Source organism: Euprymna scolopes, chromosome 11 (assembly GCF_053919585.1).
Source record: "Euprymna scolopes isolate OS-2025 chromosome 11, ASM5391958v1, whole genome shotgun sequence".
In the NCBI taxonomy this organism is placed as follows: domain Eukaryota; kingdom Metazoa; phylum Mollusca; class Cephalopoda; order Sepiida; family Sepiolidae; genus Euprymna; species Euprymna scolopes.
In genome coordinates this window covers 20,579,702-20,594,612 of record NC_136492.1, presented here as the reverse complement: position 1 = coordinate 20,594,612, position 14,911 = coordinate 20,579,702, and the positions used below count along the sequence as shown (strand labels likewise).

At 34.3% G+C, this 14,911-nt stretch overlaps 1 protein-coding gene across 2 annotated transcripts in view; it reads left to right on the top strand.

Annotated features, from left to right (window-relative positions):
- LOC145287797 (dynein axonemal assembly factor 11-like) overlaps positions 1-14,911 on the top strand; it is a 76,533-nt gene that overhangs the window by 21,047 nt on the left and 40,575 nt on the right. For both annotated transcript variants that reach the window (XM_080135639.1, XM_080135640.1), the window contains exons 6-10: positions 529-604; positions 2,823-2,873; positions 3,923-3,982; positions 11,699-11,787; positions 12,779-12,838. In XM_080135639.1, coding sequence (XP_079991765.1) covers positions 529-604; positions 2,823-2,873; positions 3,923-3,982; positions 11,699-11,787; positions 12,779-12,838 — 336 coding nt within the window. The remainder of the gene's footprint in view (positions 1-528; positions 605-2,822; positions 2,874-3,922; positions 3,983-11,698; positions 11,788-12,778; positions 12,839-14,911) is intronic.

The following is a 14,911-nucleotide window of genomic DNA, read 5'->3' as shown; positions in this document are numbered from 1 at the left end:
TTCTCGCTAGATCATTAAAGTTAAGCAACGTTGAGCCTGGTCAGTACCGGATGGGTGAACCAATTTAGGAACAAGATGGATGATTAATTTGGGAATTCTAGTTTTTAAAATTGTGACTGATGCATGGACAAAGTCTTTATATAAGTTATTTAAAATTTATTTAATAGTGCAAAAATTATTCTTAGAAACTTCTCAAATGTACTTGTGATGTTAGGCTGTATAAGGGTTCCTTCTTTGATTGGATATTTTCGATTATCGATTTTCAATACTTATCATATGCATTCTGATACAAAACTTATCTAAGAACACTCTCAGACACATAAAGTACATTTGTGTGAAATTTCAAAAAAATCGGCCCAATCATTTCTTAGTCCATATGGAACAAAGATACACACACACACACACACACACACACACACACACACACACACACACACACACACACACACACGTGAAGTGTCTTTTAAGTAGAGATAGAAATATTTTAAAGTTATTAAATAGTGTCAAAATTATTCTTATAATTCACAGATATTTAACTGGGAATCCCTGTTCACAATTTGAAGGCTACAGAGACTATGTCATTGCTACGTTGCCAAATCTTAAGGTAAGTTGTTCTGTCTTTGGATGACGTTGATACAAAATAAAGCATAAATTCTGTATTGCAGTTTAGCAAGACTTGTGTTCCGGCTTTGCCCAGCAAAGTATAGTTAATCAAGTTTTCTGTCTTTGGATGATGTTGATAAAAAAATAAAACATACATAGTGTGAGTCTGATTAATTCAGTATTGCAGTCTATCCATTACTAGCAAGACCTGTGTCCCGGTGTCGCTGGGGAAAGTATATTTAACCAAAAAATTCCATGTCCCAAAATTTAACTACAGGAGTGATTGTATAATTGGTCCCCCAACAAAGGAGGACCTAGTAATTCACTTCTGTTTGTCACTCTTTTCTCAATAACTATGCCTTGGATGTTTTTGAAATTTTGCAAACATTAGTCATGGTGAAAGCAAATTTTTGCCAGAAAGGATTTTCTGGGATAACTCTGATTGCCTCCCTAGGGGGTATTATAGGGGTAAAATTGCCTCAAAATTGTTTGTCCGTTCATTTGTTTGCACTTTTCTCAATAAACATGCCTTGGGTTTTTTTTTTTTTAAATTTAGCACAGACATTAGTCATGGTGAAAGTAAATTTTGCCAGAACAAATTTTCCGTGGTAACTCTGGTTGTGCCCCTAGGGAGGCATTATAAGAGTAAAATTGCCCTCAAATCTTTCATCTGTTCATTTGTTTGCACTTTTTTCAATAACCATGCCTTGTTTGTTAAAAAAAAAAATAGGGGGAAAACACATTATAAACATGTCCCTATTAGCATCTTTTATTTTAATGTAATTTTAGTTTAATGAAAAGATAAATGTGCCTCCAATTGACTAGTGGTTGCCATTCATAAGGGACTTTTTCTTTGTTTTGAATCAAACGCATTCAGGAGAGCCATCTCTTCCAATGTTAAATGGATACATTTTAACTTTTGTTGGCCTTTTAATACAACTGCAAAAACACAATTAATTTTTTAAGAGATATTTCCTGTATTTTATTTCATAGATGTATTATCAATTTATAGATTAGAAATTGATGTGTGAGACGAAAACCGATTTAATGAAAAGAGCGTATCCCAATGAAGCAGAGAAAGAAAAAAGGTAGCAATTAAAGCCATTTGCGTTTTAGCATTTGTCAAAATCACTTTGCAATTCATTTGAATCTCATCTTGATGTCAAAATCTGACGATGAAAGCAGTGAAAAGGAAAGAAAAAGAAAGCGTAAACTTTTTTTTACAAAAATATCACCACTTATTAAGGCCCAGAGGCCACTCGAGGATAAGGGTTAAAAAGTGTACTGTGGTCAAAAGGACAATATCATAGTAATCGTTAGAAGTGTAAATTTGGTAAAATTGGATTAATTAAGGGGAACGGCTCATCAAGAACTTGTTTACGTTGGACTTGAAGACGACCATATTGTAGTCAGCTGGAAAGCAGGCAAACGGAAGACAGTTCCAGAGGTGTGCAGTTCTAAGAAAAAAGCTTTGTTTAGGTTTAGGCACAGATAAACTGAACTAAAGAAAGAAATAAAAAACTAGTTAATAATAATAGTTTATAGTTAAAAAAAAAACAAGCTAATATAAGCTTGTTCGTTTTGCACATCGATTTCTAATCTACCACACATGTATCATTCATCCACTTCTCCATCATACAATAGGTAACATTGGAAATGGCTAAAAATCTGACTTACTGACGAGACCTGAGCCAGTTGACTCACAAAGAATGAATATTGTTTTAAATCTTAGACATTATTCATCCAAGGCAATGCCAATCTGTGCCAAAATCAAAACGTAGATACCATGAACAAAGCTTCTTTCTTAGAAGTGCACGCCTATGGAACTCTGTTCCGTCTGTCTGTTTCCTACCTGACTACAGCTTGGATATCTTCAAGTCCAACATAAATAAATTCCTGATGAACCGCCCCCATAAGTAGACACTTTATTAAATCTCAACATTAACATACTGTACACACAATAACCCTTATTCCCGAGTGGCTTCCGGACCTTGATAAGTGATGACCACCTTGTAAAAAAAAAAAATACCTAATTTATGGTGCATGTCTTGTTGTTTTCAGTTCTATCCGAATATACACATACACACAGACAACTATGCTTTATTATATTTTATGTTCAATTATCAAAATTAAGCTGCCTTTTCTTTGCTCATAAAGTTAAATTTGCATACATGATTTTTATTTCATTGCATCATTATTTTTTTGTTTTTGTTTTTCAGTATCTCGATGGGAAGGAAATAGAAAAATCAGAAAGGATTCTTGCTTTGCAAGTAAACAAAATATTTACTTAACATAACTTGATTAAATTTTTTAAAAATATAAAAATGAAGATATCAAAATAAAATTTAAAATAAAAATAAATAATAGCAACATCTGATATATAAAGTAAAGTTGATCTCTTTATCGTTTCTTTGTTATCATACAAAATCAAATTTGAAATCTAATGGGAGATGTCCTCTTTTTCCCCCTATAGCCACTTTCTCATAGGAGAGATGTTAACTAGCCTTTGGGCCTTGATAAGTTGTGACTCCCTAGTATTAAAAAAAATTATATTAATCTCATATATATTCAAAAAACAACACAGCAAAAATATATTTAAACTTCAGCATTTACATTATCACACAAATGATATAAAATAGAGCATCAAATATTTTTATTTTATAAAAGCTTAATCTCTGTATAATTCAGATTATTCATTGTGAGAATAACACCCAAGATGTGAATAGTAATACAAATAATACAAGTTATTCTTGTCTGGAAGATTAGTAAAATGAAGACATTTTCCACAATTGTCTTAAAAATAAAATCTAGCTTTTTTTGAAGTTTAACTTGGACATACAAACATACACAGACAGAGAACTGCTCTTCATATGATAGATTAAGTCAACCGGATTTTAAACTTTAGCATTGCATCTGACAGATCGATATTTGGTTCTGATTTGCAATTTCTTCCTTTTAATCTTTACCCCATGTTCATTGCATGCATATTATCTATTTCATTTTGATTAAAAAGAAAAAAGTTATTATTGTCTGGAAGTTTAATAAAATGGAGACATTTTTCACTATTATCTTAAAAATAAAAACTAGTTTGTTTTTTTTATAAAACGTTGGTTACATTAATAATTGAATAACATTTTATCTTCAGTTAAAAAACAAACTACTTCCCAAGTTCAATAAAATAACACATGTAAAGGTCGGAGGTCGCATCAACTGAAACACTTTGAGAATGACACCCAAGATGAGAATTATAATCCAAATAATCCAATGATCATTTAAAAAATGCAATAATTTAATCTTCTTGTATTCTTTTTATCAACAGGATTTAAAGTCAAATGAAAGAAAAATCATCGAGCAACAAAAAGAGTATTTGAAAGAAAGGGTGAGAAACTTGTTTTTGTTTTTCCTTTTTAATAAAACTGCTTTGTTTGCATTATAAGGGTATATATATATATATATATATATATATATAGTAATTTATAAAATATATATGGCGGTTAAGCTACACTGAATATTCTGTATATATATATATATATATATATATATATATATATATAATAGATTCCTCGAGTAATAAATCGGCATTTTTTAAAAATTCGTACACGATAACACTGACTCCCCCGATCAAACCTGGCACAGTTGATTCCCACAGAGAATGAATTATTTCTTTTTAAATTTTAGATATTATTTATGCAGAACACCACTGATCAAGAATATGCCAACTTTGTGGGTGTTTGCTTTGTAGTGTTTCAATTTTAGCTGGACATAAAAACACACATACAGACAGACAACTGGCCTTTAGGATATGGGTGATTTAAACTTTCTGTTCTATGATTAACAATAATAATAGAGGATTAGAAACAATGGATATAAAGGGAAGAATTCGGCTACTTAAGAGGAATGTACTTATTTGTTGGAATTAGACTTGATACAACTAGGTTGTTATTAACATGGAATCAGTCTCTTGGTATCGTGTTTACAGATAAGAAGTACTTGGAAATAAATTCTGTTAATGAAAGTGTGATTTAGCGCTTTCCTTTCTTTCTCTGTGTGCTTTATTTAGATCAGTGGTTCTCAACCTTTTTTTACTCATGGACCCCTTTTCCCTTCTTTTTATCTTGGAACCCTTCATAACTATTGGTCATAAGACAATCTATTTTTCACTAATATAAATTTTAAGGTTTTAATAATCAAAGAAATATAATTTAGCTTTATTTTTAAATGAAAACTAATTTAATGGGGTAAAACTAAAAAATAGAAATATTGTAATTAAAATAACTTGAATGATTAAAAAAAAAAACTATACAAAATTACAGTAGAAATTAAATTTTTAATAATAAAAACTATTCTGAGTTGGTTTTCTTCATGGGCCACCAAAATATCGTTGCAGACCCGCATTTTGTTATGTTTTGCCTGTGGACCCCCAGAAATATTCCATGAACCCCTCAGGTCCATGTGGACCCCGGTTGAGAACCCCTGATTTAGATTAATTGGATAATTGTTCAGATCTTGAGTGTTATTTGCACAACGTTTCAGTCGATGTAAAAGTTGTCATGCTTTGGCAGAATAATGACTTTTAAACCTGACAAAGGTCAGAGGTTACTCGACCAAAACGTTGTGCGGATAACATTCAAGATGAGAACAAGTGTCCAATTAATCTAAATAATACAACCATTCATACCTCATCTCAAAAATTAAAAACTGCCTTGTTTTTGTTGTTCTTTCTTTTCTTTACATTTAAAAAAAAATATATTTTTCACACTAGTCAAAATGTTTTGGATCTCATTTCGCAGACATGCTTACAAATTCTGCAAAAAAGTCAACATTTTTGGTTACATCGTCCAAAACATTATTTTGTTTTCAATAACCTGACCAAACTCTTTCTACTCAGATTGGTGCTAAACATGCAGACATCTCCAATTCGGGCTTTACAGCAACTGTCAACAAAATCAGACATATATTTTGTTCTCTTCACAAAAGGCCGACCCCTCATAGTTAATATCACTTACCGGTATCCTTTATCTCTATAAAGCCACATTAAAGGGTGAAATTGGCACTTAACTGAAGCTTTTGTTATATAAGCTCCCTCGGACAACAGTGGATGACCTGATGGGGTTCTAATATATCAAATACGAAAAGGAGTTAAAATTTAATGATGATGCAATGATTTGCTGATCGCAGATTTAGAAAATTGCAAAGTCAAAACAAGTTATGCTTTATATATTATTTAATTGGAATTCATTGAGATGAGGTTGGTTGGTTGGTTGTTTTTGTTTTACGGCATATCAACCCTTTTCAGGTTATTTAATGCCGAATCCAAAGATTTTGAAGAAAAATTTTTTAATAGATATATATATATATATATTTTTTTTCAAGTCGGTTTCTATTTAACACATAGTTGAGACTCTAACAGGTACTACCACTCCGGGTCAGAGTGGATCTGGGAGCAATGCCAATTAAAGGGTGGCTCCACACTCCCCAAAACCCGCAAGCTGGAGCCTCACCACTGGATATAGTTTAAGGTCATATCCAGGACCAATTGAGATGAGTATTATTTATATCAATTTATTTTATTGCAAACTATTATCCTCATCTTTTTAATTGTTTTTTCACAACGTTTCGGCCAACTATTCCTCTGGCCTTTGTCAGGTGGTAACCATGACGGGATAGGAACACTGAATCTCCTAGCTACATTCTCAGTGATTACTGCCATCCGTAGTTGTTGTCATCTCACCACGTTTTGACCATTCAGTATGGACCCGACCATGGAAGATCAGATAATAAATAAACATGGATTTACAAGTCCAAAAAATCCAATCTTGATCACCCTTTGGGGCCCGTGGCACAGTGGATAGAGACGTTGAATATCTACAGTTCCAGGTGAGCATTGTTTGAAGATAGCAGTTTCAATCCTACCCAAAGCCGGCCAGAGGCTTACTTGGCCAAAACGTGGTGAGACGAAAACAGTTATGGAAGGCAGTAATTTCTGAGAATGCAGTTAGGAGATTCGTGGTTCCTATCCCGTCACGGTTACCACCTGACAAAGGTCAGAGGAATAGTTGACTGAAACGTTGTGAAACAACAACAACTAAAAAGATGAGGATAATAGTCTGCAATAAATTAAGTTATGTTTTGTCTTCGTCTAAGGCCAGATGTGGCCTAGAGGTCAAAGTATTGACCCTGAAATCAAGTGCAGAAAAATGAATCCCGTAATTCTTTTGGGAAAGGTCCCTAATTAATATGCAGGGATATGTTGATCAACGAACCAACCAGGGGAGGCCCCATTGAGGGATGAAGTGAGATAATTGGCTGAAGAGGGTCTCACCATCTCTTGGGCTCCACACCACCCCTTATTATAAAAGCTGTTGCATGAGCAAAATTCAGAAGTAAACACGTATATACTAATTATTGAAAAAATGTTCACCCTTTATGATTCGAGAGGCCTTAAATTGAATGTTAATCTTAAAGAAAACAAATTCCAATTTACACTGAAGTTACTTTGGCGCATAGTAATGGTAACACTTGGAATTTAACTGAGATCTATGTCAAGCTTCATGCAACTCGGAGTTGCATGAGCGTAAGCAAATGAAGAGATTAGACGGTGGCTTCTATTAAACAAAATGCCCATCTAACTAAAAATGAGTGAGGATCAGTTGAAGTCAGTCCAGTTGAAGTTTTTGGGTTTTGAATCACCAAGCTAAGTTCGCCACCCTCCCCCACTGCCTGTTACCCATCGCCACCCATCAATTGAGGAAAAAATTTCATGCAATAAGACTGCTGAAAGGAATTTATGAAGATACTGTCAAAAAGAATTTGTAAATATTATGTTGTTTTTGGACTTTAATAATTAGTGTAGAAAAAACCCCGAAGTGTGTTTTTTTGAAGCTGATCTTTCTCTTGTCGCCTGCATGGTGACATCTTTGAGTTGCTAAATTTTCAGCAAACAACCGGTGCTACAGAACAGATGGTATATCAACCCTTGGTTTGAGAAGTGAACAAGAGAATACCCAACCTCTATTGAAGATTGACGCAACACCCAGTGAAGTAACACTGGATCGACCTTTCACATATGATGCTGTGTACCAAGATATATAAGACGCGTCCTGCTGCATAGTGACCTTTCACATCACTATTCGGCCCATACATAGAGTATTATTGCCACATCTTGGCTAGTACACCAAACAATAGTCTCTTCCTCTTAGACAAGGTTCAAAACTAAGCTTCTAATCTAATAGGCACCACACCATCTACTAAGCTCCAGCCTGTGCCATTACCACAATTGTTCTATAAATACTTCAATGGAATGTGCTCGGATGAACTCATAAGCTTTAGTGCACCTGAACACTCTACACAATGATTATTATTATTTATTACCATTATTATTATTATTTATTGGGCATTTCCTCTCCAAAAATTAAAATAAAATAAAAAATAACATGGCTGTTTGTTTACAGTTTCAAATTGACTATTTCATTTTATAATAAAAAAAAAAAACCAGTCATGTTGGGAGGAGGTTTTAATGATTTTTAACTAATAAAGAACGACTATAAAGGGAGGTAATTCCTCATTAATTAATGTTTGCGATGATGATGATTTTTGTGACACCGGACGTTGGACAAGTAAATTAATATTTAGATAATCATAATATGCTAGAGGGTCATATAAAAACTGTAACAAGAGTAAAAGAAAAAGCTAGAGGAACACCCCCTTCAAAAAAAAAATATATATAATTGTAGAGTCGAGGAGACTGAAAGACAGAGGAGAGAGCATTAATTCTAACCTCCATTGGTTGAGTGCAAAGAGGACAGGGACATTGGGGAGGCTTACTGCTAGCCAAATTAAATAAAAAAATTGATGGTAAGCAGCTGCTTTGATAATGCAAATATATTCGGAGAAGGTGTTGAAAGAGGTGGAGAGTACTGAAAATCTGGGGAGACTTTTTTTTTTACATGGAGGTCACCACTTATCAAGGCCCAGAAGCCACTTGGGATAAGGGTTATTGCATGTACAGTAATCAATGGGATAGTGTCATAGTAATCGTTAGTATTGGAGATTTGATAAAGTGACTTACTTAAGGGGGCGATTCATCAGGAATTTGTTTATGCTGGACTTGAAGACATCCAAGTATAGTCATATAAGCCACTCAAGGATAAGGGTTAAAGAATGTAGAGTAGTCAAAAGGACAATATAGTAATCGATAGTAATGGAAGTTCGGTAAATTTGTTAACTTAAGTGGAACGACTCATCAGAATCTTGTTCACATTGGACTTGAAGACAACCATATTATAGACAGCTGGAAAGCAGGGAAATGGAAGACAATTCCACAGGCGTACAGTTCTAAGAAAGAAGCTTTGATCATGGAATCTATGTTTAGGTTTAGGCACAGATAAAGAGTGTGGAAAATTATTGATAATGTTTTCAGCTAGTCTAGTGTTTCTTGTGAAAGTTTGGCGAGGGGGGACCATAGAACACTTTCCATGAAAATAACGATAAAGCAGAGACAAGGTTGCAATATCTCTTCTGTGAGATAGAGGTTGCAGCGAAGAGAAAGGGACATCTCCCACCAGGCAACGAAGTCTATTTTGAACCCTATCAAGGCAAGACAAGTCTTTTATAGCAGTTCCTGCCCATATGTGGCAACAGTATTCCATCCTTGGACGTATCTGGCTCTTATATAGATAGAGAATTGCATCAGCAGTGAGATATCTACTGGATCGATAGAAGGATCCGACCATTTTTCCAGCGGCCTTGACAACAGATTTGATGTACGCATTCCATTTAAGGTCAAGGTCAAGTTAAGTAAAGGTCAAGCCCAGAAGCCTGTCAAAACTTGAGGCCTCCCCAAGACGAGAGCCATTCATTTTAATTGATGCCAGATGGGGATCAGAACGTTGATGATATAAAGATAGAAGCTTGGTTTTAGATGCATTAAAAGTAACCAGCCACTCCTTTCCCCATTGTACAACGTGATCAAGATCAGAGGAGAGAGAATCGGAGAGAACTTGGTCGTTTACTGTCTTAGATGTGCTACCATAGATGGTAGTGTCGTCAGCAAAAATGTCTACGAATGATGTAAGGATGTGATTTGGAAGATCATTAATGTAGATCAGGAAAAGAGTTGGGCCCAGGATGGACCCCTGAGGGACTCCAGCATTTATACTGTGAGCTTCTGATTTTTGCCCATCAACTACTACTCTTATGAACCTATCAGAAAGAAATGATTTAATAATTGAGAAGACATTTCCAGCTATACCATAGCTAGAGATCTTGTGAAGTAAACCTTTATGCCATACCCTATCAAAGGCCTTTGATATGTCAAGAGCAATTTCCCTAGAAAGGTTGCCTCTGTCGAGAGATTCGCTAATCCTATGAGATATAACTGTAAGCACATCTGCTGTAGATCTAGCAGAACAGAAACCATATTGTGTGTCACTAAGAAGGTTATTTTTGCCGAGATGGTTGATTACTTCTGTATTTAACACAGATTCCAGCAACTTACTCATGACGCACAGGAGACTTATTGGCATGTACTGAGAGGGGGATGAGCGATCACCTGAATTCTTAAATACAGGGCATACTGATGAGATTTTCCAGGGTGATGGGAAGCAATTCTCCTTAAGACAACGTTTAAACAGTTTTGTAAGTATGGGTGCTAGTTCTGGTTGAAGTTTTTTGAGTACTATAATTGGAATACCGTCAGGGCTGGTTGCTTTACTGGAATCAAGGTTTTGGATTAGCTTGGCAACATCACATACAGATATTTGTATATCACATAGTGTGTTTTCTGATACAGGAGGAAATATTGGGGGTTGGCGCTTTGGTCGCAAAGGGTAGAATTGGCTGAAAAGTTCTTGGCAAAGAGTTTGGCTTTGCCTGATGCTAGAATTCTGTGACTTTCGTTTTTAAGTACTGCTGCAGGTTTGTGCTTGTATCATTTGTAAGTCTTTTTAAGATGCAGTTGTTTGCATAATTCCCAGTGTATTGGTTTCCCCAATTGATCATGTCTATTCTTATATTCTTTTGGGGCTAATTTGGTACAATCGCTTAATATGTGGTTTATTGTTTCATCTCTTTGTCCATAGAGTCTGTATTTACTGTTTTCTTGTGTCTTGTCGATCCTTGCTTGGATGTGGTTTGTTCTGATAGCATTTTCCTGTGTAGCTGTTATGAAGGATTCAGTTTCTCTGTTTAGGTTTCCTTTTTGTAATCATATTGAAGAGTTTTCATTAGTTTCGCCTTTTGTCATCTTCATGAATCGTCCATGTAACTGTTTCTCTTCCCATTTTTCTTTTCTCATCTTATCCCTTGTCTCTTCTCTTTTTGTCTTATTCTTTCTTTCAATGTCTCTTGCTGTGATAATTGTTCTTTCACTGTTTTGCGTTATGTAGCTGTCTAATTCTTTTTTCGTGTCATATAAACCAGTCCCCTTCCTCCATCTTTCCTTTTCATGTAGAGTCGGTCAGTGTCATCCTTTGGGTGTAGTGCAACATGCATAGTCATGAGTTTCCTGGTCTTCTGGTTAAGTTCTTCTTTGGTCCACCCAATAAATGGTTCGGAGTATCTTACTAGTGACACTGCCCATATGTTTTATTAGGTTTCTACTATATTGTTTCAAGAAGTTTTCTTGCCATTCTGAGGTATTGTTTTCCAATTTTCTCTTTCATTTCTGTTGCTTTAACAGTATCTGCTTCAAGGACCTCGAGATATTTGTAACTGTCATATTATCCTAGTGCCTTCATCTCCATTTGTTTAGGGAGTTCCAGGCCTTCCATTGCTTCCAGTTTTTCCCTTCTCATGATCAGCGGGGTGCACATTTCCATGGCAAATTCCCTGCAGATGTCCAGGCTGAAGATTCTAGTAGTGTTTATTAGTATATCCTGTTCCTTTTTGTTTTTTGCAAACAGTTTCAGGTCGCCCATATACATTAGGTAGTTGATTCTTTCATCTGTATTAGTGAATTTGTATCCAGTTTGGCACTTTCTTAGTATGTTATTAAAGTACATCATAGCTATAATGAATAATAGTGGTGATAGGGAATCACCTTGGAAGATACTACTACTACTACTACTACTACTAAAATGTTTTCTTTTTTTCAAAGGAGGAGCAAAAAGCTGAAGCAAAGAAGACTAAGAATTCTGATGATAAAGAAAATGGTCATCCTTCTGATGCTGAAAGTGACATGACAACGTATGTAATTTAAAATTAGTCTCCATGAAATATGTATAATGATAGGCTAAGGAAATATCATTTTGAATTTTACAATGATGGCTTGATGCAAAGATTTGTATTGAACATAATGTGACGTGTAGGTTGCAGATATTTTTTCCTTGTAAATATTAAGCCGAAGTAACACACATATAGTGTAAATTTTTTTTTTTTCTTGTAACACAAAAACAGGCCAAAATAACATCCGTACAATGTAGATACCTTCCTTGTCAATATTAAACCAAAGTAATACCTGTATAATGTAGGTATTTTGTCTTTGCAAAGAACAGACCAAAGTAAGACCCGTACGATGTAGATATTTTTCTTTTGTGAATATCAAGCTAAAGCCTGTATAGTGTAGATATTTTAATTCTTGTAAATATCAAGCTAAAACCTGTATAGTGTAGATATTTTAATTCTTGTAAATATCAAGCTAAAGCCTGTATAGTGTAGATATTTTAATTCTTGTAAATATCAAGCGCATATAACACCTGTACAGTACAGGTATGTTTCCTTGTTGATAACATATGGGCCCCCTCTTGCCAAACTTTCATGAAAAACACCTGTCTAGCCAAAACCACTATCAATAATTTCCCACACTCTTTATCTGTGCCTAAACCTAAATGTAGATTCCATGAACAAAGCTTCTTTCTTAGAACTGCACACCTGTAGAACTCTCTTCCGATTGCCTGCTTTCCAGCTGACTACAATCTGATTGTCTTCAAGTCCAATGTAAACAAGTTCTTGATGAACTGTCCCCCTAAGTAATCCAATTTTACAAAATTGCTACTACTTATGTTTACTACGCTATAATCACATTGACTAATGTATACCCATTAACCCTTATCCTCGAGTGGCCTCCGGGTCTTGATAAGTCGTAATACCTGTGTAAAAAAGAAAAAAGTTTATTAAAAAATAAATGAAATTGCTATCAATCAGCCTTTGAAATTTACTTGTGGTTTTCTCATTTCAGTGAAGAACAACAAAATCCATCACCAAAAACCGAAAAAACGCACGATGAACTCGAAAAAGAGTAAGCGACGTTTGAAGCATTACCATCATCGCATGAATTATTAATACTAACAGTTGTCGGACTTTTCTTGCTAACATTTTGTACATCTATTTATTATTATTGTCTTTGGAAGTCATTTTATGTGTAAGAAAGTGTAAGACATTGGAGATGGATGAGAACTCAGATGTGGAGAAAGTATATAATGCTGATCAAGAAAATACCAACTTTGTGGGTCTTTGTTTTGTAGGTCTGACTTTTAGCTAGATATACTACGCTTTGTATGAAAGATAATACACTATTTGTACCTCTGATTCACATTACACATTCATTGTACTATTCTCATATCATTTCTGGTACAGTTCCATTTTTTATGGTACGTGTAAACATTGGGTACATAAGAAATGCAGTGGAGTTACTAATAGGTCGAGAGAGGATGACCAGTTTGCGTGTAAGACATTGGAGATAGATGAGAACTCAGATGTGGAGAAAGTATATAATGCTGATCAAGAAAATACCAACTTTGTGGGTCTTTGTTTTGTAGGTTTTCAGTAAAATTGTTAATTAACAGAGGATAATTAATAACAGTTACAAACCATAATGATTTGACGAAGAGTTTTGAATGACAGATAAGTTAAGAAGTGTAAGACAGTGAAGATGGATGAGAACTCAGATGTGGAGAAAGTATATAATGTTGATCAAGAAGTTACCAACTTTGTGGGTCTTTGTTTTGTAGTTTTGATTTTAACTAGACATATATACACACAGAGACACCTACGCTTTGTATGAAAGATAATACCTTGTACTATTCTCATATCATTTCTGGTACAATTCAATTTTTTATAGTAAACATCTGGTACATAAGAAATGCAGTAGACTTACTAATCAGTCGAGAGACCAGTTTGTGTGTAAGACATTGGAGATGGATGAGAATTCAGATGTGGAAAAAGTATATAATGCTGATCAAGAAGATATCAACTTTGTGGGTCTTTGTTTTGTAGTTTTTTTATATACACACAGACAACTACCTTTATATAAAAGATAAAAGATAATACGCTATTTAAAGAGTAAATCTGGACAATATTAAGAAACTAGTGGGGAGACCCAGTGTTGTCCAGGATTAAATGAGGATAAATGAATGTTCTACACTTCCGACACTTTTATTGTCATTGAAATCAGTGAAATCGTCCATTTTTCACTAGTTTATGGTCAAAGAATCAATGTCTTTTTTTTCTAAATTTTATGTTTTTCATCTGTGGCAATGTTGATCAAGAAAATACTTTTGTATGGGTGTTATTTTGTCTGGGTCTTTGTTTTGTAGTTTTTAACTGTAGAACATTTGAAGCAAACAGTTCAGTTCACAGGGGAAGACCAACAGAAAGCGGAAGTCGAAAAGAAACTTTTTAAGTAAAAAATAATCGGGCAATAATGAAAAAAAAAAAAAACAAATAAGAAAGTAATATAATAAAAGGTTAATGTAGTTTGCTTGAAGCATTGTTTATGTGTATATAAAAGAAATTTGAGTTGATAGGAGGCAGAACAATGCAGAGATGTAAAGGACACGAACTGAATCAAATTAAGATATAATGGTGAAACAACAGATTCATCTTTATTGATACAATATATGCATGTGGATACAGCATAATCATATTGACACATTGGTTCTCATTACATTACCAAAGTTAAGCAACGTTGAGCCTGGTCAGTACCAGATAGTGACTGATTTGAGAATATCAGATGCTGTATTTAGGGGGACATTGACACCTCCTTGCAAGAGCTGCAAAAACCTAATATAATAGGGATGTTCATGCAACTGAATTTCATACTCCCATAGAACTTAATCCTTTTGAGGAAGCTGGTTAAACTCAATTTAGGGTCATATATATATATATATATATATATATATATATATATATATATATATATATATACTAAATTAATGACAAAAACTATATTCCAAAATTCATGATGTTGACCATCTTATAATTTATTCCTTTAATTCAATTGACATTAACAATTCTTGACAGTATCTGTTTTGTTACACAAAATCTGCTTGATATAATAATTAAGTGATTGATTTGACGCTACAAAACAGAT